Source organism: Eulemur rufifrons, chromosome 21, assembly GCF_041146395.1.
Source record: "Eulemur rufifrons isolate Redbay chromosome 21, OSU_ERuf_1, whole genome shotgun sequence".
NCBI lineage: Eukaryota > Metazoa > Chordata > Mammalia > Primates > Lemuridae > Eulemur > Eulemur rufifrons.
In genome coordinates this window covers 3,784,939-3,812,741 of record NC_091003.1, presented here as the reverse complement: position 1 = coordinate 3,812,741, position 27,803 = coordinate 3,784,939, and the positions used below count along the sequence as shown (strand labels likewise).

The window sequence follows — 27,803 nt, the reverse complement described above, 5'->3', positions numbered from 1 at the left end:
CTGTCGCAGCTCCACGCAAAAGACCCTCCCTCGCGAGGTAGCGGGAGGGAACTGTTTTGCTGAGGCACCTATAAAAGTCTTCTTGCGTCTCATTGGTCTGAACCTGGTCACATGCCCACTCCAGGCCAATCATCACCCAAGGAGAAAGAGGAGCGTTGTGATTGGCTTAGACCTGTGGGTCTTTAAATTGGGGCACTTTTGCCCTTGGAGTAGACAAAGACTTACCAAGGGATGTGGAAACACAGATTCTTTTAGTGCAATTAATTTACAGACCCTCAACCTCTTATGAACTTGGTCTTTACAAATGCCAGAGAAAGAATCTGTCTTCTCAATTGCTCTTTGCTGACTTAACTATAAAAGAAGCTTACTCATAACTCATCCCGATTTGTACTGTGGTACCGGCCCGCAGGTGTGAACAGCAACTGGCACGAAACCCTCTTTTTATGAGCAACGGGCCACTGTCTTGTCTTTTTCTGGCTTACACATTTCTCCTCAGGGTGAAGTATGGCTTGGGTTGAAATGCTGTGATTTTAGAACAACCAGAGCAGTGAAATGTATTGACGTGATCCTTTTAGGTGTAACTGGAGTATTTTCCAATACTTCTAAATTTTCACGATAAGCTGAAGAACATCTACAAGGACCTTTTAAACTGTAACTTCTGTTTTGGTGTGCATTGCTCAATATGGTAGACAGAAATTTATTCACTTCATCATGGCATATTTATTCCAATTACACCCAATCCTCATCTTGTTATAAAATACTTCAGTTTTTAATGTCCATTTAAGCCTATGATGAAAATATATGTCAGGATACAGATTCTGAGGTTGGGCACAGTCCTTCCAGGAGAGACTTCAAAGTTGGGGTTCTGTTAGCAAGAGGCAGCCATCAGTGTGCACCATGCTGGTTTTCTTTTCCAGCTGTTTCCATAGACAAATAGTTTGGCTTTTTCCAGCTTCATCTTAGCATTGTGGCATTTGTTTCTATGTGTACAAAGAAATATCCCGCTTTGAGAAGAGAGGAGAAAAAGGAGATTCCCATTGTCCAAAGCATGTGGACTATCCTCAGCTATATCTGGTTCCTACCTCAGCTGTGGGTGCCATTCTTCTTCCAGACTATCAGTTTGGGCCTTTTTGGGAAAACTCCTTGCTAGTTCCAAATACTCATGCCTTTTACATGAAACTTTCAACGTATTCCAGAGAACTCAGTATGTTTGCATGAATTTACTGTGTTGGTTAATGGTCTACTGTATCATATTGAGAACTCTGCAACAGGGAAAGCCTAACTGAACACGTGCCAGGGTGGGAAAAATCAAAAGAAATATAGGTGGGCTCACACTTGGAGGGAGAAGCAGGGTAAATCCACAGAAATGAGTCAGAAGTCAGCCATCTGTTACAAGGGTAAGTGCATTTGGCCTGGCAACTTTCTAGATTTTTTTTTTCCTGCCTAGGCTGGGGTGCAGTGGCATGATCACAGTTCTCTTAGGCTCAAAAGATCCTCCCGTCTCAGCCTCCTGAGTATCTGGGACTACAGGTGCACATCACCACACATGGCTAATAAAATTTTTTTTTTTTGTTTTTTTGAAATGGGTCTTGCTATGTTGCCCAGGCTGAATACCTTTTATTATACCAATATTTTATTTCTTTTTATTTTGGCTTAGGTACCTGGAAAATATTACGCCAATTTTATATGCTAAATGTATTCCTCTACAATGTATATTTTGATACTCACTAGTACATGTATGGCATTATTATTAATATCTGTATATACACGATGGATTTGTTAGTTTGTTGTCTGCCCCCCACACACCTGTTTCCCCCCCCATCTGTTAACAGAAGGGCAAGAATTTTGCTTTGTTCACTGCTGTATCCTCAAAGTGCCCGGCACACCGTAGGCGCTCAATAAATATCTGCAGGAAGAGCAAACCAATAACGAATGAAAGAGCATATACATGAAGGAGCCAGCAGCCCCCGACGCCCGGCTTCCGGTGCTGCTTTAACCCCCTTCCGCCCCAGGTGAGGTCGGGGAGCCGGAGCCCACCGCGCCTGCGCAGCCCGTCCCGCCTCCGACCGCTGGTTCGAGTCCCGGCGCGGCAAGCACTCCTTTGCGAGGCCGGCGCGGCGGAGGGTTACAGGCGGAGGGGGCGGGGCCTGCGAGGGGCGGGGCCGGCCTGGTGTCCCGCGGGAGGCGGCGGCGCGGGCGGCGGCGGCGCGGGCTCCCGCTCAGTCGCGCGCTCAGCGCTGTGGTGCTGCAGCCTGCGTCCCCGACCTCGCCGTAGCCATGTCCAAGGAGACGCGGGCCATGCAGGAGGAGATCATGGAGTGCCAGGTGATGTGGCGGCCGGACAGCAAGAAGCGCACGCAGATGGACCGCTTCCGGGCGGCCGTGGGCACCGCCTGCGGCCGGGCGCTGGGTGAGCGCGGGGCGCGCGGCCGGGGCCACCTGTCGGGGCGGGGTGACCTTCCTGGGGACGGGAGGGTCCCTCCTCCCGGGCGTCGCTGTCAGGACCCTCCTAGTTTTGGGGTGGTCTCATCATGTCCCGTTTCTGCTGCTGGGTTGGGGCAGACACTTGATATGGGGGACCTTCTCACTGGGATTTTGCCCCCCTATCTGTGGGAGGTGTCACCCCTGTGCAGCATCTCCTGACTGCAGCATCTCCGTTGCGTGTGGGGGTCGCCCTCTCCCTGGGAGGGTCACCCCTCTGGAGGTGGCAGCCCTGCTGTTGGCTTTGAGGTCCCGTGCTGAGCTTTCCTACTTGCAAGGGGCTCCCTGCCGTCTTGGCCTCCAGCCAGTGGGGGCTTCCTCCAGGACATAGGGCTTTGCTGACTTGTGGGGGTCCCTTGCCAGCTCACAGTACCGTGCGCTGCCCCCACGCTGCTTCTGCGAGAGGCCAGCGCCTGGAAGGGTGGTCAGGTGGGAGCCGTCCCATCGTGTTTACACGGCCAGCCCCTGAGCAGAACCTGGCCAAGGACCCTCCTTCCAGCCACCGCGTTGGCCCTCAGAAACCACCTCTCTGGGTGAGGAACATTCCACGTGCTCTTCCCTGAGCCCCAGCCGGCTTGTGCAGCTACCTGCTCCACCTGCCCCACCCCACCCCACCTTCCTTTCAGTTCCTCAGAGGTTTCAACTCATCACAGCTGCCTTCTCCCCTTCTTACCTCTCAGCCTGCTGCAGGGACCCCGCTGTTTCTTTCTTTTCTTTTCTTTTTTTTTTTTTTTGAGACAGAGTCTCACTCTGTTGCCCAGGTTAGAGTGCCGTGGCTGTCAGCCTAGCGCACAGCAACCTCAAACTCCTGGGCTCAAGCGATCCTTCTGCCTCAGCCTCCTGAGCAGCTGGGACTACAGGCATGCGCCACCATGCCCAGCTAATTTTTTCTATATATATTTTAGTTGGCCAGATAATTTCTTTCTATTTTTTAGTAGAGACGGGGTCTCGCTCTTGCTCAGGCTGGTCTCGAACTCCTGACCTCGAGCGATCCACCCACCTCGGCCTCCCAGAGTGCTAGGATTACAGGCGTGAGCCACCGCGCCTGGCCGACCCCCCTGTTTCTATTGGTGGCATCACTGTCCTTGGTCATCCCCACACAAATGGAGACCCGAGTCATCTGGCCACACCGGGAACCTGCCTCGGGGACGCGGCTTTCCTGCATCCGCCCTTTCCAGCCCCATGCCAGGGTTCTGGGGCCTTCTTCCCTCCTCTCCCAACAGTGGTTGGTTTTTCACCTTCCTGCTTTCCTGCCCTGCCACCTCCAGTACACCCTGCTTGCCTTGCCAGAGTAATGTTGGAGCACAGGTCTGTCTTTGTCACTCCTTGGCTCAGATGTTTTCAATGGTTCCTTGTTGACCACGGAGTTGCAAACTGCCACCCGGCAGCTTCGAGGCCGCCACCGCACGGTGGAGCTTGTGCCAAGTCTCCCCCACTCCTCTCACTTGGGGTGTGTCTTGTTACTCTCAGGGCTTCCAGGCTAGTTGATAAATCATGCTGGACGTGGGAAGAAGAGCCTTGACCCCAGGAAGAACAGGGGCTGGGTTGTGGGGTTACATTCTTCTTCTGTGTCACTTTGCCTTGATGCCATCTGTTTCCTCTGCCAGCAATAATGTAATACTGATCTCCTGGTGCTTGTCTCTCCCTGACGTCCCCCAATAATTTCCCACAAGGGCAGCCCTGTGCGGTGGGTGAAACCTCCTTCCTCCATGGGAGGTGGTGAAGAGAAGGGATCTGTCATCCAACTGCCTGGATGTTGCACCGGCTCCACCGCTTGCTAGCTGTGTGATCGGGAGGTCATCCAATCTCCCCGTGCCTCAGTTTCTTCTTCTGTACAATGTGCATAACAAGAGGACCTGTGTTGTTGGGTGGGTGCGAGGGTGACAGCTGGTCAGGCCCAGTGCTCAGCTCTGCACCTGCACCTGCTGAACTCCTCTCCCTCCTTCAAGGCTCTCAGACTGGGGGCCCCCCAGGCCAGGTTTGATCTCCAGGCACACGGTTGAGTTGCCTGTGTTTACGAGTCGGGAGGCCGCACATGAAAAGGAAACTTTCCAACTTCTGAAAACCCCAAGGCCTGCAGCTGGCTCTGTGTTCCCATGTGGCAGCAATCGGCGGGAGTTTGGGGTGGTGTTTAGAGCTCATTTGTTGTTTTTTCCCCCTCTTACCACTCCTAATGGTGAACTTCCACCTGCTTCCCCCTTTCACGTGCCTGGCCTTGGGGGTTTTGGGCTTTGCTTTAAGATCCAACTCCAATGCTGCCTTCTGCTTGATTATTCTCTTTGAATATTTTCCCTTTTCCTCTGCTCGCCAAGTGCATGTAATTTGGGCTTTCCTGCCTTGTCTTTGTGTATTTGTGAGCATTCTTACTGCTTGAAGACAGCACCCGTGGACTTGTACCCTGTGTGTCCCGACAGTGGCTTGCTTATAGCCGGTATACAGTATTCACTGGATATGCACAGGGAGGAAGACGCACATCCTCACATGCCCCATCAGCCTTGCTCCAGCCCTGGAGGGTGCAGGGAGGGAGGGGGGAGCGGTGTTCCCCACCCTGCCCACCCCTCTGGGAACCCATCTTCCCAAAGGTTGATGGGAGTTTTCTATGCCTGCATTTCAGGAGGTGCAGGGCCCTGTGGAGTTGCATGTACTCTTTTCCACTACCAGAGCCATAGGTCGGTTTGTTCCTGTCACTGCTCCCAGCCGAACTCACCTGAGGCTTCCCTGCACACCCACGCAGGGCTCAGAGGAGGTCTGGTGCAGCCCTCCTCAGGTCCAGCCTGCGGCTCCAGCCCGGCACATAAACGTGGGATTCCAGGTCTCTTTTGCAAGGCTTCAGGGGACACGCTGAATGTACCAGCCCTCTGTAATTAGGGAGCAGGGAGGTGGCACCAGCTTCAGAGAACATGCTCTACTGGAGGACTGTGCCAAGTGTCTACCACAAGCTGCAAGTCTACTCTGTGTGCACGTAGCTGGGATAGAGTTTGCCAACAAATAGAAGGCTCAGTCCGTGTTCTCTGATGGCTCAGTGGAATTGGGGGAGAAGGCTCCCCATGCAGAGATGGCGCCACAAGTTAGTCTGCTTATTTATTTATTTATACATACATGCATACAGACATACATACAGAGTCTCGCTTTGTTGCCTGGGCTAGAGTGAGTGCCGTGGCGTCAGCCTAGCTCGCAGCAACCTCAAACTCTTGATCTCAAGCAATCCTCCCACCTCGGCCTCCCACAGTGGCATGAGCCACTGTGCCCAGCCCCAGAGTCCATGTTCTTAGTGGTTAAGACGTGAAATCACTGCCTCGATGCTTTTGTGCCTTTTGAGGCCCAGTGGTGGTGGGTTTGCATCAACAAAAATCAAGCTCTCCTCCCCACCAGACCATTCCTCATCCATGTTTTTGAACTTCTCAGACGTCCCTGCCACTCCTAAGGTGTGTCCATAATACGATTGAACTGCTAAGACTTCCCTTCTGACGTCTGTCTGAGCTGTGTGCCATTTTATTTTATTTTTAGAGAATTACGATGACTTGTACCATTGGTCAGTTGAGTCATATTCAGACTTCTGGGCAGAGTTCTGGAAATTCAGCGGAATTGTCTTCTCGCGAATGTATGATGAGGTAAGGAGAGGTTTTCCTTGTGTGTTATCTTTTTCTGTGGCTGTGTTTCAAAGTGAAATGTTAATTTTGGGGAATACTGAATCATATCTCCTTTTGCAACCTCATGTTGACAGGAAAAAGTCATTGTCCTGGAGAATTGGGCACTAACTTACCATGGACCCCATCGAGACCCTGCAGTCTGTGGGTCCTCTGTTGCGTGTAGACCCCAGGCCCTGTCCTGGGAACTCGAGTGATCCTCAGCACTAAGTAGTAGGACCCTTAGTAGTAGATTTTTTAAAAAAAATGTTTAATTATGGTAAAATACACATAACATAAAATTTACCATCTTAATCCTTTTGAAGTGTACAGTTCAGTGGTATTAAGTACAATTGCATTGTTGTTTTTTAAACTATCAGTAGTTTTGTTATTTTTTTTAACCTGCATTTTAGAGAACATTTTCAACTCCTTACACTGTAAATCAATAAATATCTGGGGAAAGGGAGTCCTGTTATTCAAAGTATAATTTATTGTCATCTTGGGGAAAACCATTCTGAAAGATTGATCTGTGGGCACTTTGAGAATAAAAATCAAGGTTCCAGCACCCTGAGGAAGTGAGCGGGGTCAAACTTCCAGAAAATCTGGAGGAGGGGCAGGTGGTGTCTGGCACTCGATCTCCTGGTTTCGCATGTCTGGTCAGAGCCTGGCATGTTGAGCAAATGTCTCCTTTGTCCTCGGTATCTCTCACGAAGTAGTGCTTAGTAAATATTTGTTGAAAGAGGAAATTGCAGGAGCCGGTCGTTTTCCCTTGGCAGGTATTAATATTTCCATTTTCAGTTTCAAGCCTTTAGGCTAGCTAGTTCAAAGTTCAGTCTGTAAAATGATTAATAATGGTTTGGGCCAGTGAGTTAGCTGGCTGCCTGGGTGGCAGACTCACTGTTATTTAGTTGTGATGAAGATCTCAGGTACGTGTGTATCTTCGTTTGCTGTTGTTCCTTATAGGTCGTGGATACGTCGAAAGGAATCGCAGACGTCCCCGAGTGGTTCAAAGGCAGTCGTCTCAACTACGCAGAAAACCTCCTGCGGCACAAGGAGAATGACAAAGTTGCCCTTTATGTTGCACGTGAGTCCTGATGACACACTGATGTTCTAGATGGTGCACACATGCAGGGCCACCTATTTGGGGAGGCTCCAGGGCATGCAGAAAACACAGTCTAGGATTTGCAAACAATATCTTGGCACCTTTCTGACATAATTAAGACTTACCTTGACTGTATTTTTCCCGGGGAGGAATAAGGACGGTTTTGTGGTCGTGTTTTACTAGAGAAGTGGAGACACCCAACATTACATAACTAGCTTGAGTCACTTGGAGAGCTAGTAATGGAACTATGGCTAGAATCTCTTCCTATTGGCTTCTCCTTTTAAAATAAAATTTAAAGAATATTCCAATTTATGTACTAACCAGTCTCTGGAAGAATTGTAATGAATGACATATTCTAAATAAACAAGGAGTTTTCTTAATAAGGCAATATTGTGGTTAGCCACCTCATTAAATTAGTCTTTTGATACAATTGAGTATTTGCGAAAGGTAACATTGGATATATCTAGTGTTGTTAGAATTTGAGGTATTTCACATAAGTGCATTTTCCCCTTTAGAGTAGTAACACTTTATCCATTTTAGACACAATGTGTTTTATAAAATTGTGGGGAAATATGTTTAGCTAGAGGAGATGGAACATCATGGAGCCTTTTGTTTTCATGACTCAAGACTTCTAGGCTGGACATGGTGGCTCATGCCTATCACCCTAGCACTCTGGGAGGCCGAGGTGGGAAGAGCGCTGAGCTCAGGGGTTTGAGACCAGCCTGAGCAAGAAGGAGACCCCGTCTCTACTAAAAATAGAAAAATTAGCCAGGCACAGTGGTGTACACCTGTAGTCTCAGCTATTTGGGAGGCTGAGGCAGGAGGATGGCTTGAGCCCAGGAGTTTAAGGTTGTTGTGAGCTAGGCTGATGTCACGGCACTCTAGCCCGGGCAACAGAGCAAGACTCCGTCTCAAAAAAAAAAAAAGCCTCCTATTTTTTGGACGGTGACAAAATCTAATGCTCTCGAGCTATGGAAGTGTGAGGGCTGATTTGCCCTTATATTTTGACAGTGGCCCCCAGAGGGCTATGTGCTCTGCTGTCACGTCCAGGTTTTTGTGGTGTTTCTGTCCTGACCTTGCTGCCTGCTGCTACTCCTTGCAGGTGCTAGCGTCCTTGCCTCTAGCAACTCCCGTCTTCGCTACAAATCACTGTATTTAATCAGCAGTGGTGTGGGAAGTTAGGTCATTGTGCTCATACAAGTACAGTGGTGCCTCAGATAGGAGGAAATGGGCCTACGTGAGGATTCGAGGGTTCAAGTCCCAGTTCCACACACTCAGTAGCTGTGTGACCTTGGGTAGGTCACTCAGCCTCTCTGGGTCTGTTTCTGCGTCTGTAAAATGGGAAGGATGATGATACCTACTTCAGGGTTATTGCAGGGATTAAGGGAGTGCGTCTGCATCTATTAACAGGTAGCTCAGCACAGTCCTTGGCACAGAGGAAATTTGCATAATTCTCCCTCTGTGTTACACATCTAAAATCCCCTGCAGCTTTTATTTGTTTTTATTTTGATATTTTTAAAATCGTATTAAAAGTTTCATTGTACTAAAAGCAAGAGTTAATCAAACACTTATTTTGTGTAGGACATCTTGCAGGATAAGGCTGAAAAATAAGCTGAAGTCATGTTCTGCCTCCAGGATATTAAAATGTAGTCATGGAAATTAGGCCAACATACGTTGAAACAGGTGACAACCTGAAGTAGTCACGTAATTAAGTGCCCACATGAGTCTCAGAGTTGGCAATGTCGATTAGAAGCCTAGAGAAAGTCTAATTCACTGTGGTGCAAAATACTCATCAAAACATGAATTTCCACTTTTGTAGATTTCCAAGGCACTTCACTGTCTCACTAGATCAGCACGAGGAGCCAAACCACCGAGGCAGGCCTCGAGTGGCCCTGCCCGGTCTACCCAGCTCCAGAGCCAAGGGCTTCCCTGCTATCTCAGGAAGGACCAAGAGCCCGTGTGCAGCTTTTAAAATCGTGGCTGCCCAGTTCCCACTGCGATTTGCTGGAACATGTCCCCCAGGCATGGGACCCAGGCTCGCATGAATTTTTAAAGCTCACAGATGCTTCTGATGCTCCTCCCTGGTTAAGAACCATGGATCATCGTCTTTATGTAGTAGTTGGGCTGTTTAGGATCATTTTACTCTTTTCCCTGGTTCTCAGCTTTGATATAGTTAAGGCCGAGTGGACGAGTGGCTTGGATGTTACGCTAGTGCTCTGTCTCTTGGTGAGGGGACATGTGCATTGCCACACATCCTTCTGTCCATTCACTTGTTCCTCCCATCTGCATTAGCTGCCTCCCCCACGCAAGGTGCTGGGGACACAGCGTCGAATGGGACAGACAGCTCCCTGCTCTCGGGAGGCTGACGTTCCGGGGGGTGGGGGGCAACAGTAAGTAAGAAAACATCCACAATAATACTCCAGATGGCTCTTAGCACTCGGAAGAACAGATAAAGCACTGTAATGGGAAAGAGCTGAGGGGTGGGGCGTGGGGCTGTTTTAGGTGGGGCCGCTGGGGAAGCCTGTTTGGAGGAGGTGAGATTCCAGCAGGAGCTTGAATAAGAGCAAGTGAGTCATGCAGAGGTGCGGGGAGGGAGCGCAATCGGGGGTGTGAGGACAGTCGGGGAGGCCGGCAGGGCTGGGGAGCCCAGGGATAGCATGGTGGGAAAGCAGAGTCTGACGCAGGAGGCTGCCCAGGCTCCGCCTCTGGATCCCTCAGGGTCACCCCTCTGACCTGTGGCAGGGACGCTTGTGTGTAAGATTTTGGGGCTCGTGGAGCTGTCCTCAAGTGGTGCCGTGCCTTTAGCAAAACCATGGTGTTAAGTCCCAGCTTCATAAAAGTGGATGAATGAGGACATTCCCTCCAGGACTTCTTCAAATTCTTCAAGTAGAGGGAGTTCCCTCCCTGTGTTTCAGAACAGGACTCGGTTTACAGTCAGGAGTGTGCCAGTTGTGTCAAATGAGGTGTGCCCTCAGCACGTCCAGGTGAACCTTCAGACGCTGGCCTCGGGCACACCTGGGTAGGAGACACCCGTTTCCCTGGCGTTTCCTGGCTTCGCTGTTGTAACTGCTGTGGAAGCCGGGTGGAGGGAACCTGGAACTTCTGTGCTGTCTTTGCAATGTCCTGTGAATCTATAATTATTTCAAAATAAAAAAAAAATACAACCTAATTCAAAGGTCTCTTCACTTAATAAAAACATTCCCAATAGAAAATCTTTTTTGGCCGGGCGCGGTGGCTCACGCCTGTAATCCTAGCACTCTGGGAGGCCGAGGTGGGCGGATCGTTTGAGCTCAGGAGTTCGAGACCAGCTTGAGCAAGAGCGAGACCCCACCTCTACTAAAAAATAGAAAGAAATTATATGGACAGCTAAAAATATATATAGAAAAAAAAAAATTAGCCGGGCATAGTGGCGCATGCCTGTAGTCCCAGCTACTCGGGAGGCTGAGACAGGAAGGATCGCTTGAGCCCAGGAGTTTGAGGTTGCTGTGAGCTAGGCTGACGCCACGGCACTCACTCTAGCCTGGGCAACAGAGTGAGACTCTGTCTCAAAAAAAAAAAAAAAAAAAAAAAAAAAAAAAAAGAAAATCTTTTTTTTTTTTTTTTTTTTTTTTTTTAAGAGATAGGGTCTCCCACTGTTGCCCAGAGGTGTGATCACAGCTCACTGCAGCCTCGAACTCCTGGGCGCAAAGGGTCCTCCTGCCTCTGCCTCCCAGAGTGCTGGGATTACAGGCGCGAGCCACTGCATCCAGCCCCAGTAGGAAATTTTTAAATGGGAGATGTTGTTAGTGCCTTTCAAAGGCTGATTTTCATGCAGCCTTTCTTTTCCATAAAGTTGAGTTGACCTGTATCTTGTCTTGCGTCCCTGCATCTGTGTGATGTTTTCCCCAGGCACAGGTTAGTAACCTGCGCTGAAAACCGCTGAGATTTTTCATTTGGTGTCTGTGATTTGGAACCTGTCATCTTGGGATGGTCCGTGTACAACTTGTCATTTTTCTTTCTTCCCAGGGGAAGGCAAAGAGGAGATTGTGAAGGTGACTTTTGAAGAGTTGAGGCAGCAGGTGGCCTTGTTTGCTGCAGCAATGAGGAAGATGGGTGTGAACAAAGGGGATCGGGTCGTCGGTGAGTGTTTCTGGTGCTTGCGATGGTTTGGGGCAGGGAGACCAAGGCAGAATGAATGGCTCCGAAGGTGGAGATGACTTTTGGATAAGGCGGAGCCGTGTTATATTATGTAAAACCTTGCAGGACTTCGACTGGTCCAAGAAAAACTGTCGAAAGAGTACCCTATTCTGCAAAGGCAGGAATTTTCTTTGATTTGTTCCCTGCTTTGTCCTAGAGCCTAAAATAATTCCAAGAACATCAAGGGTGTGCAGTCAAGACTAGTTGGGAGAGGAAAGGGCAGTCCAGGCAGCAGAGACAGCTGTGCAAAGGCCCCGGGGGCTAGTGAGAGGGAGGTGTCTGCAGGGGTGATAGGAGCTCTGTGGGCTGGAGGTGGGGCTGGCGCCCCAGACTGGTCCCAGGGCCTTGTCCCCTGTCACCTGCTCTGCCCAGAGCTTCCCGAGGCTTTGTCTGTTCTGACTACCCTTCCCCCTCAAACCCCAAAGCAAGGGAAGGAAGGTGTATAGGACCCAAAGGAGGTAGGAAGTGGAGAGCAGGACCCGCCAGACACTTGGGCTGTGGCCCTGTTTGGGGACTGTTGTTTCAGAAGGAGCCAGGGCTGGAGTCGGGTGACGGTGACTGTGAGGCCTGAGGTCCGGATCACTCTCCTTCCCTTGGCCTCCTTTTTTCCCCCTCAGGTAGCGAGTAAGGATTTCCTCCCCAAAACACATTAGGTGTTTTCCTTATAGTTTTCCTTTCCCGTTGACTTCTGGTAAAAATCTGAAGTCTTGTAAATGCCCCTGTTCTTTGCCCCAAGGAACTCGAGTTCATTCCAGTGGGGGTGGGTGCACCGCAGGGAGGGGAAGGTGCAGACAGGGCGGGTGACTTCCCCAAGCAGCCCGGGTACTCAGGGCGCTTGACACCCTCCCCCTGCCCCCAGAATGGGGCAAGGGCCACAGGCCGGGGTGTCAGGAGAAGCTGCCGGCCAGGGGCTGGGGCGTTGGAACCTCGGTGTTTGGCAGGGGTGTGCCTCTCCCAAGGGAACTTACTGCAAATTGCAGCTCGTTTGCAGAGAGGGAGGAGGAGCTGGGTGGCCTTATCATGTGACACGCAGTGAATGGCTACACCTCGAATCCTGTGGGCAGCAGGCCCGCATCTCCTCAGATAACAGAACTGTCCCGGCGTTAGTGCTCAACATATCCACATTTTGGCTGGCTAGGAAGGGGTCACATAGAAAGGGACATGCCAGGTGACCTCCTGTCTCAGCCCTCGATGGAAGGCTGAGGATTCACCCCGCTTTGTCGAGGTCTCTGCCCAAACGTTGCTGCCTCAGGCCAGCCCTGGTTAGCTTCGGGAAAGCCGTCACCTCCCCCTGCACCTGCTTTACTTTTCCTTGCAGTCCCCACGGCCCACCTAGCGCCACGGGGCCCTGTGTGCGTTCGTGTCGCGCATGTCCTCTACTGCTGAAGGCTGGGGCTCTGTCTTCTGCCGTCTGCTTCTGCGTGTGTGAGGAGTGCCTGGCACGCGGTTGGCACCTAGTAAATATTTATCAAATGAATGAGTATGAAGACTGGGCCGGTGATTGGAACAGGCATTTTTGAGGTTGAAACCTCACTTTTCTTGGGTCCTTCTTGGTCCAATTTAATCTGTTCTCTTTTAAGGGCCAGAAAAGAAATGCAAAAGGCTCTACTCTCCAATTTTCATTTTTTAAAATCTCTTTTTGGAGCAAATGTTTTTGAGACAAGGAGAAACAGAGCAGGGGATGCTGGGGAGGTGGCTTTGGGCTCTCCTTGCTTTGAGGGGCTTTTCGAGGATCCCGGCTGGGGTCGCAGTCTGCCTTGACCGTCATCACGAGGGCCGGGACTGGTTCCCAGGAGAGGACACTAGGGAATGTGCCTGGGGCGAAGGGCTGGCCCTCACTGCTCGTCAGTCACCACGGAGTCAGCTGGATCTCGCAGCCTGCCGGGCAGTGAGTCCCGCCCTGCCCTTGGGGATGACACTGCTGAGACGCTCTGGTGTACACGTGGACACGTGCAGCCACGTTTAGTCTCCACGGCACACTCAGCACACGTCCTCCGGACCAGCATTTGCCAGATGCAGGCAGAGCCCTGGGGCTGAGTGGACGGTGGGATTCTCCAGCCCTGTGCTCGGGGTGCTTGTGGCCTAGCAGGGGAAATGCGTTTGAATCCAAAGAAACGGAAGTACAAGCTGCAGTGGGGGAGAGGGAGAGGGCTGTCCAGGGAGCCCTGGCGATCACCTGGGAGCTGCACCTTGCTCAGGTGAGGCTTTGGCCACTGCCCTTCTGCTCTCTAATGCCTTGTGCCCAGGTCTTTTCCTTTGGGGCGTTTACAGTGATCTGCTTAATTGAGCATCATCTCTCTGCCGTAAGTGTTCTCTGCCTCTGTTGTCATGAAAGCCAGTGGACGGAGGGCCTGGGCCCCTCCTCTGCCCTTCCCAGCTGGTCTGTGGCTCTCAACTGCACTGCTGTGTTCTTCGTTCCCTCTTCCTCCTCTCCATCCACCCAGCCATCCTTCCTTCCATCCCTCCATCCATCCTCCGTCCATCTGTCCACCAGCCAGCAAATATCTGAGGGCCCTGATGGGACACAAACGAAGTAAAAGAATAAGACAGGCAAAATCTCAACTCCCCATGTGAGAACCAGATATTAAACCCCTAGTTACCCAGGTGATTATTCATTTGCAGTTATGGTGAGTTTGGCAAGGGAGAAATACGGTATGTTTTGCAAGTGACTAGTGGGGGACATGAACTCATGGAGAAAGGGCAGGGGGAGGAGCGAGATGGCTGTGGAGAAGGCCTCCCTGTGGAAGTTCAGTTCAAGTTAGAAGCTGAGCGTGTGTGGAGTGGAGAAGGCTGGTGTGTGTGGAAGAGGGTGGGGGGGGGGGCAGACAGCATGTGCAAAGGCCCTGCGGCAGGAGGAGCTGGAGCAACTGCAGAACTGAGAGGAGGCTGTTGTGACCAGGTCCTATAGAGGGAGGGGAGCAAGGCTGGGAGGACGGGGCTGGATTAAACATAGAGAATGGACCAGGGTGGGGGCAGTGGCGAGTGGACAGGCTGGTGGCAGGCGATTTGGGTGAGTGGGTGGGGTGGCCATGATCCTTGGGCAGGTCAAGCCAGCCTCCCCACCCCTCTCTGACTCTGGCCCAGGTTCTCAGAGGAACCCCTGGAAGTCGCTGCCCCCACACACCCCCAGCCCGAGCCTTTCTCCCTGTGTCCTTCCTGCAGGTTATCTGCCCAACAGCGAGCACGCGGTGGAAGCCATGCTGGCCGCGGCGAGCATTGGCGCCATCTGGAGCTCCACATCCCCCGACTTCGGTGTGAACGTGAGTGTGGGTCCCCAGCGGAGGGGAGGACTGTGCCCAGGCAGCCGTGGGTGGAGTTCCTGGGGAGCTGTGCGGCAGCGTCACAACGACCTCCCGTCGCCCTGGCCGGGGACGGGAGTAACGGAGAGAAAGACCAGAAGGAGCTGCATCTTGATTTTAAATTTAAAGGCAAACTGGTTCTTCCTTCCTTTCAAGTGGTCCTAACGTCCCGGCTGTGGTTATGGGTGACCTTGGTGGGTGGTGTGTGCAGGGGTCAGTGTCGTTAGGCCTTGTCTTCCTCACCTGTGACTTAGTGACCACGTGGGGTTTCCTAAATGTTCATCCTCTGAGGACGGCTTTCCAGATTTGCGCTGACACTGTTGCTCACAGAAGTTCCCCAGGGACCTCCTCGCACCGATTTTTGCTGTTTCCTTCCCTCCTTCGGACCGTGCTCCGTGGGTGTGTGCTCTGGGAGGGTGGTCACGGCCTCCTAGGGGACAGCAGGCTCCTGGCACTGGCCTTTGGTGGCAGCTGAAGCCGGGGGAGTGGGAAGGGGACACCTCCCATCGGCAGCAGCTGCCAGCCTGTAGCCTGTTCTCACGGCTGCACCCAGGCTGGCTGGGCCATCGTCCTGTGCAAATGCCACTCTGGGCCGGCTGCAGTCCAGCAGGTTCTGCCCGTCTTGGGAGGACCCAGTGGCTCTGCGGCAGGCACAGGCACTGTCCTTAGGACGTTCCTGCTCTGGCTTGGGGTGGGGCCAGGGGTCTTGGGAGCTGCTCCGGAGCACAAGGTGCTAGCCACTGACTTGTGCACTAGATGGCAGCATGGCTCTGTCACCCGCCGGCTTCGGCTGCTTCCGGGAAGAGAATCTTCCCAGGCACTGTGGGCTGTGTCTCAGGGTCAGAAAGCGACAAGGCCAAACGCCTTCCTGCTAAGATGATTCGGTCCTAGTAGGCTGGTGACCGAGGTGTGGTGTCCTCTCTCTGTCCTGCCGGAGACGTGTACGTGTGATCCGGCTTTACGCGTTTGAAGGGAGTGCATCAGCGCTTGGTGGCTTCATGGCGGGCGTCACCCGCAGTTCTGCTGCTCACCCCGCGTGGGAGGCCGTGTGGCTGACACGTGGCACAGCGCCCGCTCATGTGGACACCTGGTGCCTGTGAGCTGAATAGGGACATGGGACAGATCTCTTTACGACGGGGCCAGTTGCTGTGGGCTCTGAAGTTAGTGCTGGAGCCCGTGCCTCTTGCCCGTAGGGTTACTAAGCAGGTGTTTTACAGGTACGGGGGCGGGGCCTCCTGACAGGTGGGTGCCCTTGTCCACAGACAGCGTAGCTACCTCTCCTCGCCTGGCCAGGCTGGGTGCCCAAGGGACCCTCTCTGTTGTTCTGCCACACACGGGTGGGCTGTGCAGGGAGGGCTGGGGCATCCGTCTCCTTGGCGATGCTGGGGGACGAGTGTCTGGCTTCCGTCACCACCCTGTGCTTTACCCCTGCCCTGTCCCTGCCCCCCACCCCTGTTGGTTGCCCGGGAGTCTCAGCTTGTCTTATCGACTCATCTGGGCTCCGAGGGCATCACCAGGCAGGGGAAGTGCTCTGTCCTTGGGGTTCCCAGCCTCCCAGCCTCATCGAGGGTCTCCAGGTCAGGTTTTTCAAGCTTGTTAGATTTTTCTTTGTTTCACTGTTTACCTTTGAGCCTTTGGCATTTTCAAAGATGTTAGGGGAGGCCACCCTCTGACATCCAGCCCGCAGCCCCTGTCCTCCTAAAGCATTTTCAGGTGGCTGTGTGTGTGTGCGTGTGTGTGTGTGTGTGTGTGTGTGTGTGTTTGTAAATAGGACAGCAGCTCTTCTCGCAGTGGGCGGCTGTCTGCATGATTCAACACTGGCTGTGGGTTTCAACGCTTGATTGGTTGCTAAGCACCGTATTCAGGTCAGGGGCACGATCATAGGTGTGTTTGTTTCACTGCGACATGAAAGCAGTTCTCGAGCAGCTCTGGGGCAGGGCCGGGCTGACGGCCAGTTTCGGATGCTCAGAGGTCTTACCCCGTGGCTTCTGCACCAGGAAGACTTCAGCCTTGTCCTGGGACCTCTGAGCCTTTTCACGGTATCAGGGCCCAGACCTCTGATTCTGAAACACTTGTCTCTGCAGTCTGGTCACTGTCAGTGTGACTGGGGTCACCTCTGTGCCACTGGAGCCCCAGATCGCTGGCAGGCTGGGTCCTTTCACCCTGAGTTTGCTGCCACCTCTTGTGCTGGGCTTGTGCTCCGAGATGCTTTATTCGGTCTGTCCGGGTGTCTCAGCGCCTGATTCTACTCTGCCGTCGTCCTGGTGTCCTCTCCCACGCACAGCGCTGGTCTCGGTGGAGCCAGCGCCCAAGCCAGGCTGGCCGGGCTGCCGTCCCAGTTGTGCCACTGGCTGGTTTCCAGGCTTTGGGCAAATTATCTACCTGGTTCCTGTCTCATCAGGGATATGGAGTTAATAATATTTGCCTCTCTTAGGCCCGCGAAGGTCAGACGAGTGAGTGCCTCTAATGAGCTTACAGTGGCGCCTGGCACATAGTAAGCACTCGGTGAATGGTGGGTATTTTTACTGGCAATGATTTTTTTCCCAGCGACACCAAGGACTCTCAGTCCATCTTAGGACCCTGGGCACAGAGAGGGCACCCGTATAGACATGCCATTTGTGGTTTGTGTGTTCACTACAGCAAAGGTCTGGAAAGGCCCCTTTACGGGTGGGTGAGGCAGCTTAGGCGTCCTGGAGTGTTGGGACCCGCTTTGCAAAGGGTGACGGGCTGGAAGGAGCCAGGTGCCGGAAGGGGTAAGATTGAATGTTACCTTGATATTTGCATAGAGACAGTCTCAGAAATAAATGGACTGACAAGTTTACCTGTCCCAAGTAGGACTGGCTCTCCTGGGACATAAGTAATTCCGGGCAGCCGTTGTGCATGTGCTTAGGGAAGTGGGATGGGCGTCCTTCAGGGAAGAGCTGCTCTGGCTTCCTGAGGGCACATCTGGGTGCTGAGAACGGGGCGAGGAGGTTTCCCAGGCTGGCGTGAGCTGTCGGGGTGCTGGTCTGGAAGGCGGAAGCCCCTCTCCTGGGTGCGTCCGTCCTGGTCTCTCCTGCTCCTAGAAGTCTGGAAAGGAGGGGGAGGTGGGACTCGCAGAAGCTCAGAAGGGTTTGGTGCCAGGAAAGTCCATCTCTGGTGTCCTCACTTGCCTTCTGTCGGTTTTGGGCTGGAGGGCCACCCCGGGCTGCGGTGTCAGTGCTGGCAGGGCGGGGGTGCCACTGCTGCAGGCTTGCCCAGGTGTTGCCGGCTCCTGGAGGGTCCCCCTCGTGGCTTTCTGCAGCCACCTCTGCAGCAATGTGGGCTGGAAGGGGCAGCAGAAAACAGCCTGTGCGTTTTGGGCAGAAAGGGTGTTGCGTTTTGTTTAAAGCCTCGAGATGATCATGTGATTTTTTCCCCCTCCCTTTAGTGTGTTAGTGTAGAAACATCGCTCTGTAATCTTTTTAGTCTGTGGATTTTCTGTCCTTTTCTGCCTTCTGTAGTGGTTTATGTAGAAGGGATGTTCTAGTTCAGGAGAGTTGGTGGCCTGCCCTGCAGTGCTGCTCACCGTGGTGCCTGAGTTAGGAGGTGGGCCGATGGTCTACCACTTCCCAACTTCTTGAATCTTCTTTTTTTTTTTTTTTAAGACAGAGTCTTGCTCTGTTGCCCAGGCTGGAGTGCAGTGGCATCATTATAGCTCACAGCAGTGTCAAACTCCTGGGTTTAAGTGATCCTCCTGCCTCAGCCTCCCCAGTAGCTGGAACTACAGGCACATGTCACTATGCTCGGCTTTTTTTTTTTTTTTAATTTTTTTTAATTTTTGGCTTTTTCGTAAAGACGAGGTCTTGCTGTGTTGCCCGGGCTTGACTGGAACTCCCTGCCTCGGCCTCCCAGTGTGCTGGGATACAGGTGTAGCCACCGCGCCTGGCCAGTGTTATCTTTTTTCTTGATCATATTTGTCAAGAAGCTCATTTTATTGGGTAAAAAGATTTTGGTTTTGCCGATCAAATCCATCATTAGTTTTTCCTTATGGCCTTCCTTCTTTCCTTCCTTCCTTTTCTTTTCCCTAAGTTGTGAGTGTAGTTCACTGAAAACAATTGGGAGTGGAAAACAGTAACGCTTTAATTGCTTTCCTGCCATGTTTCTGGTAGATGGCGTGTTTCGGGGAGCAGGAGCCCTGTCTGTGTGCTTCTCTGGCGCAGTGCCTGGCACCTAGTAGGTGGGATAAAAAATGTTCTGTACCCCCTGTGCTTCTGCTAATGCAGCTTCTCGATTGGAAAATTGGGCAGCGTTGAAAGTAAACGCTCAATCCTCGAGCTTTTTAGCCCAGAGATGCTGCAGTTTTATCATACGTCAGGATCATCTGGAGGGCTGTTGCAAACAGATTGCTGCCCCTGTGCCCCCTGCAGAGTTTCCGGTTCATTAGGCCTGGCGGGGCCCAGGTGATGCTGACGCTGCGGCCTGGTGCACTCGGAGGTGCTGCTTAGACTCCTGCTGAGCAGAGGTTGGGGGGGGCTCCTCCTCCCCAGCCAGGAGTCACCCGGGAGCGCTTAAAACAACCACCTGGCCCACTCTAGACCAGCTAATTAGTTACTCTAATGAGCTTAATTAACTTAATAGTCCCACCTCGGGTGGCTGTAATACCAGCCAGGGTGGAGAACCCCTGCTCTGTCAGGTCCTTACATGGAGGTTCCGGGATCACCGTGTGCGCCCTCGGAGCAGCCCCGGGGTTCATCCTGAGCCTCTCCCATCCAGCTGGCGTACAAGGGAACAGCGCGTTTGCAGATAAAAGTCCCTTCATGTGGTCTGAGCTTGAGGATGGCTGGGAGGGGAACTGAACAGAGACCCTGTCTCAGAGGGCTTCAGTCTGTTACTGCTGGGACTAGCACTCGGGGCTTCAAAGTGTGTCACGAGGCCACACTTGTGGCTCACATCGGTTCTAGAGATGAGCCGCGTGACCTACATGGGAGGAATCTCTTCTTTTAGCAAAGAGGTGCCCTTGGTGGGACGGCAGATGCCGTGTGCGTTATAGGCAGGTACGTGAGTGTGGTGAGCCTGGCATTGAAAATGGGCTTGTTACCTAGTGTACACGTGTGTAGGGCTATGCCTTTGGCTGGCAAAGATGTACCAGTTGGAGGATTCAGGTTCCACTTTAATTGATGATTCAAAGAACCAAAATAATGGGGTTGGGTGAGGTGGCTCACGCCTGTAATCCCGGCACTCTGGGAGGCTGAGGCGGATCACTTGAGGTCAGGAGTTCAAGACCTGCCTGAGCAAGATTGAGACCCCATCTCTACTAAAAATAGAAAAATTAGCTGGGCATGGTGGTGAGTACCCATAGTCCCAGCTACTCGGGAGGCTGAGGCAGGAGGATCGCTTGAGCCTGGGAGTTTGAGGTTGCTGTGAGCTAGGCTGACGCCACAGCATTCTGAGACTATCTCAAACAAACAAACAAACAAACAACAACCAAAAAACCAAAAAACAACAAAATAATGGGACCACTTTGTAGTGCTCTAGTTGCATTTTTGAAATGTGAATCTTGTGTTGTACATGTTAGAGCAGCCATGTTAAAACGCTCTTTCTCTAAAGTGGGGAATCGTTTTGGTATTGCAAGTACGCACCCTGTCATCTTCCCATTTCACTGTATGTCTGTAAATCCTTTTGGTGTTTCTCAGTAGTGACACCCTCCTTGGCGTGGTGGTGATTTATCAGATGCAGGTCATGCTTTGATTGACTTTCTTTATTGGCCACAGGTGCTGGGGACACAGGACTGTGGCTCGTACGTGGTGGTCCCATTGGCTGCTGAAGGCTTTTGCTTTTTGGATGATCAATGATGACATTTTCCTTCCACTTTCAGGGTGTCCTGGACCGGTTTTCTCAAATTCAGCCAAAGCTTATCTTCTCGGTGGAGGCCGTCATCTATAATGGCAAAGAGCACAGCCACATGGAGAAGCTGCAGCAGGTGGTTAAAGGTGTGTGGCCCTTACAGCTTTGGGCTGTGTGTGTGTGTGTGTGTGTGTCTGTGTGCTTGTGCCCTTGGCTGCTGCAAGCTACAAAAACCCAGTGCAGTCCCCATCCTAGATCCTGTTATGTTTTGGTAAAAAAAAAAAAAAAAAAAAAAAATCAGCCAGTAAGTATCTTTGCCCTGCGACCTTGGGCTTTCTCCTGCCCTACCTCCCTTCCAGGATTGCCAGACTTGAGAAAGGTGGTGGTGATTCCTTATGTCACCTGCAGAGAGAAGATTGACATTTCCAAGATTCCAAACAGGTAAGGAGCCAGCCACACTCGAATGCGCAGGTCTGTGGGGAAGCCACCCGAAATCCCGCCGGGAAGTGGGCCTCTGTGGGTCTTTCCACTTGGAGTCGGTCGTAGCATTTTAGGAGTGGAGTTGGTTTTAGTTACAATGATCGTTTTGCAGGTGGAGCACCTGAGGCCCCAGAGAGAATGTCCCAAGGCCACACAGGGAACAAGGAGGGGGAACAGAAGGGGTCCCAGGAGTCCTCACTCCTTTTGTCTCGTGTCCCTTTGACATGGAGAGCTTGGATGGGGCCAGTCCTCTCTGCACTGGCCACACAGTTCAGCATTGACACTCGTGTGTATGTGCATGCGCATACATGGGTGCAAGTGCATACACATGTGCACACACAATACACATGTATGTGCATGTGTATATATTTATATGTGCATGCAGGTACACACATATGTATTTTCCCCTTTTAGAACCTGTGTGTGTTCCCCCTTGCGAAAGACACCTTCCTTTGCTTTTCCGACATCTGTAAACTGATAAGGCACATGGCTTGAGTACCAAATAGAATTGTGAACATCTCAATTTTGAATAGAAATTAAGGAAATGGCTTATGGTTTGGTCAAAGTTGAATCTGTCCCCAAAGTTCTTGGCGTTATTCTCCGTTAATCTTTCCTGAAACAGTTGTGGGGAGAGGATTCGGGATCGGGTGTTTACCCTGGCAGGAACGCTTTCCCTTGAGTGTCGGGTCTGGGCCGCTGAGAAGAGCCTCATGAGTGGCCCATGGAGGCTGGTGAGAAGGGGCTGTAGGGACACGGAGGGCATCCTCGGGCCCACGTGGACAGCAGAGGCAGAGGACGGGAGGAGATTGGAGAGGCCTTTTTATTCAGGCCCACGGTAGCTGACGTGTGGCTTATTCTAACCACCACGCATCAGGGTGCTCTCTGGGGGCACCGAGAGGCACCAGGCATAGGTCCTGGCCTCCAGGGCATGCAGGGTGGTTGGAGAGGTGAGACCCGCCTGCAGGGAGGGTGAGCCGTTACCACTGAGTGGGAGGGAAGGGAAGTGCCCAGCAGTTGAGGACAGGACCTGGTGGCCTCTCTGTTGGGCCTGAGGAGGTGGCCTCTAAGGTGGCCTTGAGGAATGATCAGGGTCTGGGGACAGCTGCGTGTGCTAGGATTCCAGGGGACAAAGGGTACCGCAAGCAAAGTGTTGGTTTGGCCAGGGCCTCAGTCTCGGAAGCCAGACTTCTTGGGCTCAGATCTCAGCTGTGTGACCCTGTGCAAGTGGTTAGCCTCTCTGTGCCGTGGCTTCTCCACCTATCAAGGGGGGCATGGTACCTTCCGCACAGCTGGCTGTGAGGGTTACAGGAGCTGGTGTTGAGCAGAGGGCACGCAGGCAGCTCCCAGCAGTAGTGTCTGTGCTGGTGAGGCTGCGGTGGGCTCTGTCCCCTGGAGTGTCCGAGGCGGGACGTGCGGAGCCTTCGCGGGCAGGCCCAGGTGCTCGTCCCTGTGATCTGTGGGAATCCTGCTGCCACCAGGTGACAGAGCGCTGGTCTGTGTCGTGCAACCTTGGATTTAGCGGCCCGGCTTTTATTGACAGAGGCCAGGAGGGAAACCAGTTGGGTTCTGCCACCCCCGTGGTGGCCGGCTTTTGCTTCTCTGTGTTCATCAGTAAGTGACACGAAACGGGGGCATCCCGTGGAATAGCATCAGCCACTTCATTTAGCTTCGTGCCATGCAGAAGTGCCCCTCGTTAAGCCACTGCAACCAGATCCCGCCACAGTTCATCTTTCCATTGCTGGAGGCCACAGATAAACCGAAAATGCAGATGTGGCGTCGCAGAGGACCTGGGGGGGTGGGGCGGGAGCCACCCTTTGGGCTTTTCGTTTTTCAAAGAGCAACAAAAGTAATCGTGATTTACTGTGACTGACAGATCATTTGAAAGGAAAGATTTTTCTCTGGCACTTTATGCAAGCGGGATGCGCAGTGGCGGTGGGGGCGGGGCTTTCGGTGGCCGTGGAACCCACGGTGAATATGACGCTCTTTGTTTACCGCCCAGGGTTGGATTCTTCTGGATGTGTTTTTAAACCCCTGTCTCTCCCCCAGGAGAGTTCCTCACTTTTCAGGAGGCCTTCAAAATTCTTCCTTTCAGTGTGTGCATGTCTGTTTCAGGGTAATTACTCTCAGCAGATCGCTGCAGGCTCAGTTTAACTGATCCCACCTCCTTCCTTGAAAAAGAGAAAGTTGCATTTGTCAGAAAACGGTGTGGGGCCAGTGTTTGAGGATTGGTGTTTCTGCTGATCTCAAAACAGCAAGACGGCTTTGCAGCTTCTGCTGCTGTTTCTAGCTCAGAACAAACCTCCTGTTTGCGTTGCCCCGGGGCAGGTTGTTGGTGCTTTATGTCAGCTTTGGGGCGAGGCGGGGCAGATTTCTTAGGTGACAGCCAATAACTGGGATTGATTTTATTTGTTCTTGGGCAAATATTTGTGTCTTGCTATTGTAAACCTCAGGATATAGTGAATTAGTGGTAACACAGATATTTGCCTAGCAGTTCTCTGTGATTGAGCCGTGGCTTTGGGACAGTGGCCCCATATGTGTAGGAAGGGCTCCTTGATCCAGGAGGGGAGCATCCTAATTCAGACCCCCTCGCCCAGCGCTCCCCTTTGGGCCATGGTTGGAAACAAGGCTTTGCTGATCAGGTGATGAACAGCGAATGAAGGGAGTGGGCTCAGAAGACCCAACGCCATTTCCAAAGCCTTCTTCCAGCGTTTGCCCAAATAAAGCAATTTGAAATCTTCACTCATGCAATGTGTTTTCCATCAGTTAGCTTGAATCCCTGAGATTTGACTTCCTACCTCCCTCCCAGAAAGCTTCCAGATCGTGCCAGGGTTCCCTGGACATCCAGGCTTTCATTGTTGGTAGGACTTGGGGGGAGTGTGCGGGCCACCTCTAGTCCAGCATTCTGGAAGGTTCACTGCTGGTTCCCCTTGTGTTCCTGCCCGCAGCGTGTTCCTGGATGACTTCCTTGCCGGCGGCTCTGGCGACCACACCCCACAGCTGGAGTTCGAGCAGCTGCCCTTCAGCCACCCCCTGTTCATCATGTTCTCGTCGGGCACCACGGGTGCGCCCAAGTGCATGGTGCATTCTGCTGGGGTAGGTCTCCCTGGAGGCTCCGCCGGGCCTCGCGTCGCTGTCGTCTGTTTGCTCTGAGGGGGCTTGCGGCTGGTGATGGGGCGTCCGAGTCGTCCAGCGACACTCCGTGCCTGGAGATGCCAGCATGCAGCCTCTCTCCCCAAATGGGGTGCCGTGTGGACATCTAGAACTGGGTCCGGGTTGGTGGAGAGCTGCTGTTGTGGGGACTGTGGTGGTACCTGCCACCCCCATGACAGGTGTGGAGGCCACCTGCGTAGCACACCGTGTCACCAGGGCAGGGACGCACCGGCTGAGCCAGCAGCTTCCACCCTGCAGGTCATTACCCTTAGGGGATTCTGAACTCAGTGGATGGCCTGCCTGCGTTTTAAAAAGAATGAATCATAGAAATGACAACAAAATGAAACCGAAAACAAAGTAAAGGAAGAAAAATAAAAAGGATGAGTGAGAATAGCTGCGAATAGAGGTATCAGTGCGTCAGTCGTAAGAGGTGTGAGTGTTGTTTCCCGGACCTGTCGTTACATGGTGAGTGCAGACGTGCGCACGTGCTGGGGGCGTCGCAAAACTTACGTCCGACCGCATGAGGAAGAGCTCCCTGCGCTGTTAGTCTGTCAGGGCTGCGGCCATAGCAATACCACAGACTGCATGGCTTAAACAGCAGTCGTTTATTTTTTCAGTTCTGCAGGCTGAAGGTCAAGGTCAAGATATTGGCAGAGTTGGTTTATCCTGAGGCCTCTCTCCTAGGCTTGTGGACAGCCGCCTGCTTGCTGTGTCCTCCCACGGTCTTTCCTGGGACAGCGCTGGTGTCTGTATATGTCCGAGCTTCCTTCTCTTAGAAGGACGCCAGTCTGACCGGATGGGGCCCTTCCTCATGGCCTCATTTTGGCTTATTCACCCTTTTACAGGTCCTGCATTCAAATATAGTCACATTCCGAGATAATGGGGATTAGGGTTTCAACACATGAATTTTGGGGGGACACAATTGAGCCCATAACACTTGCTTTTTATTTTTCTTATTTCATCCAAGGTCTGACTTTGTTAAAGCACCTGAAATAATATATTACTACTAAGCAGATTTTATAATATAGAGCAGTGACTTTTAACCTTTTATTTTTGAAAGAATAAACTACCTACAGAACCTATAGAAAAGTTGCAAGAATAGTACGATAAACTCCATTGTATCTTTCAGCTATATTCATCTGTTGTCAACATTCTGTTTTTAACATCTTCAACGTCCATTTTTAACATTTCCTAAAGGCCTCTTTTGCTTTATTTCTCTCTGTGTATACAGACACATTATTGTTTTGCTTTTTGCTAAACCAGTTGAGAGTAAATTGCAGCCATAATGATCTTCTACCCCTTAATATTTCACGATGTATCTCCCAGGAAGAAGAACATTCTCTTACAGAAGTGTAGCACACTCATCAAATTCAGGGAAGTGGATGTTGTTGCAATACTGTCATCTAATATGCAAACGTTTCCAGTTTTCCAACAACGTCCTAGCAGTTCACGCTGTATCGCATCAGTTGTTACGTCTCTTTAATTTCTCCCTCTCTTTTTTTTTGAGACAAGGTCTCAATCTGTCACCTGGGCTATCACAGCTCACTGCAACCTCCAACTCCTGGGCTCAAGCCATCCTCCTGCCTCAGCCTCCCGAGTAGCTGGGACTACAGGCATGCGCCACACGCCCAGCTAATTTTTCTATTTTTTGTGGAGATGAGGTCTTGCTCTTGCTCAGGCTGGTCTGGAACTCCCAGCCTCAGGCAATCCTTCCGCCTTGGCCTCCTGAAGTGTTAGGATTACAGGCATGAGCCCCCGCACCCGGCTTCTTTAACCTCTTTCCATCCAGAGCAGTTCGGCCTTTCTTTGTCTTTCAAGATACTGATGTTTTTGAAGCGTCCAGGTTCCTGGTTTTGCAGAATGGCTTTTGTTGGGTTTGTCCGGTGTTTCCTCCTAATTAGATCCAGATTATGCAGTGTAGGTGGGAACCCCACAGAAGTGATACTGTGTCCTTCTCAGCACATCGTATCGGAGGGTGCCCCGTGTCAGTCGATTTCATTTTTGTGGTTCCACTAGGTCACATCTTATTTCTTCTAATCCTCCTCTGCTCCTGAACTTGATGAGAGGGCATCTTTCTGACTCAGGTTAAATCCTTACCTTGGAGTCAGACCCCTTCAGGGTGGGAGAGAATCCTTCCTCCTGGCTGTGGCTCTCCTCACATGCCTCTGGGCTTCCTGCCCGGCCAGCTCTCCAGCCCTCTCCGTACCTAATTGTCCAGTTTTTCCCTCAGTTGGCTTGGCCTAGAAGGAGGAGAAAAATCTGCAGTATCTTCGTCCAACCTTGTAATTGCTGCCTTTTCTCCCCCAGCTGGGGAGAAGAGAATTATCCCAGGGGAGGAACCTCGTGTTCTCAAACAGCTTGCTAGCTTTTGCCCGATAAGGTGGTGGTATTTGGAGAGGAAATATACAATTTCTCTTATTCTAGCTCATTTAGCTTTTACAGATGTTCTCTGTACCTAGAAGCCGTTTGAATCCCTTCTACAAAAAAGGAAACATTTACATTGGAATCATTTTAAAGCTTTAGACTGCTTTTCACAGAGGACTTCCATCAGAACATGGGAAGGCGTTAGCGCGGCTCCGTTATTACCGGGGTTTGGAGTCACTGAAGGTCAGGCGTGAGATAGAGCTGTGGGCCCAGGCGCCTGCTGGGGCACCCTGGGTGGTTCTCCAGAATCCACAGGGAGGGAGGGAGGGAGAACGGGGTGGGGGTGGGGGCCAAAGGCTTTCTTTCTAAGGTGTCTTTTAGTAGGCAGTGTTTTGTCCTCGCTGTTCAGATGTCATCCCATTTTATTAAATCAAGCCTGGGGTGTGTTCAACGTCCAAGGTGGTATTGGGATCCGGTTTTCCCTGTGGAGCGATGGCCCTGGTCACCTGGCTGCAGGTCTGTTAACGGGCCACAGAGCTGAGCGTTTTTAGGAGCCTTGCAGACAGGGAGGGGGGTGTATGTGGCCAAACAAGACATTTTAGGAGAAATTGAAATGTATAACTGTACTTTTATTTTTAGTGCTTTCTGCATAGCGAATGTCATTTTTTAAGGAGAGGAACATAAAAATGTATTAGATATAATATAGTTTGCTCATAAAATGATCGTGCCTGGTATATTTAGAGTGTGGAAAAATCAGGAAAAATTATATTTATTCTATCTCAACTGGGCTCTTGCATCTCCAGAGAAGTGACTAAGCATCTTGCTTGTTCTCAAGAGTTATCTTGACAATAAAACTTAAAAACAGCAAGGTGAGTCAGGCCACAGCGGTCGGGCTACTTAGGTTTACTAGGGCGGTGGGGGAGGGGGTGGTTGTGTCACTGGTTTGTTGGTTTGTGTTTTTTAAGTCTATGAAGGGTCTCAGGAAACAGCTTCCCTGTCCCTTCTTTTCAATTAAATTACTCTCTTGCTTGAGACCCAGGAAACCATGCTGTTTAAGCTTCCTAACCCTCAGGGGAGGCGTTCAGACTTGGCCATGAATATGTAAGAAATAAGGGGAAAACTGTCCATGCGAATTGTTCAGATTCCTGCATTGTTCAGATTCCTGCGGAGAAATTCTTGAGAGAGAAGCAAAGCCTGGCTTGTTCGGTGCCATCTGAGAAAATGAGGATAAGGAACAAATGCACGACGTGGGCTCACAGATCTGCCGTGCGTACGGCGGACCATATGGGCGAAGGTGCAGATTTAGATTAAATACTGATT

The 27,803-nt window shown here is 51.7% G+C and overlaps 1 protein-coding gene across 5 annotated transcripts in view; it reads left to right on the top strand.

Moving 5' to 3' along the window:
- The first annotated feature begins 2,213 nt into the window (after positions 1-2,213).
- AACS (acetoacetyl-CoA synthetase) overlaps positions 2,214-27,803 on the top strand; it is a 47,535-nt gene continuing 21,945 nt past the window's right edge. For all 5 annotated transcript variants that reach the window (XM_069497513.1, XM_069497510.1, XM_069497509.1 and 2 more), the window contains exons 1-8: positions 2,214-2,410; positions 5,989-6,092; positions 7,071-7,191; positions 11,215-11,328; positions 14,548-14,645; positions 20,521-20,635; positions 20,849-20,930; positions 23,915-24,062. In XM_069497513.1, the coding sequence (XP_069353614.1) occupies positions 2,278-2,410; positions 5,989-6,092; positions 7,071-7,191; positions 11,215-11,328; positions 14,548-14,645; positions 20,521-20,635; positions 20,849-20,930; positions 23,915-24,062 (915 nt within the window). In that variant the 5' untranslated portion in view covers positions 2,214-2,277. The remainder of the gene's footprint in view (positions 2,411-5,988; positions 6,093-7,070; positions 7,192-11,214; positions 11,329-14,547; positions 14,646-20,520; positions 20,636-20,848; positions 20,931-23,914; positions 24,063-27,803) is intronic.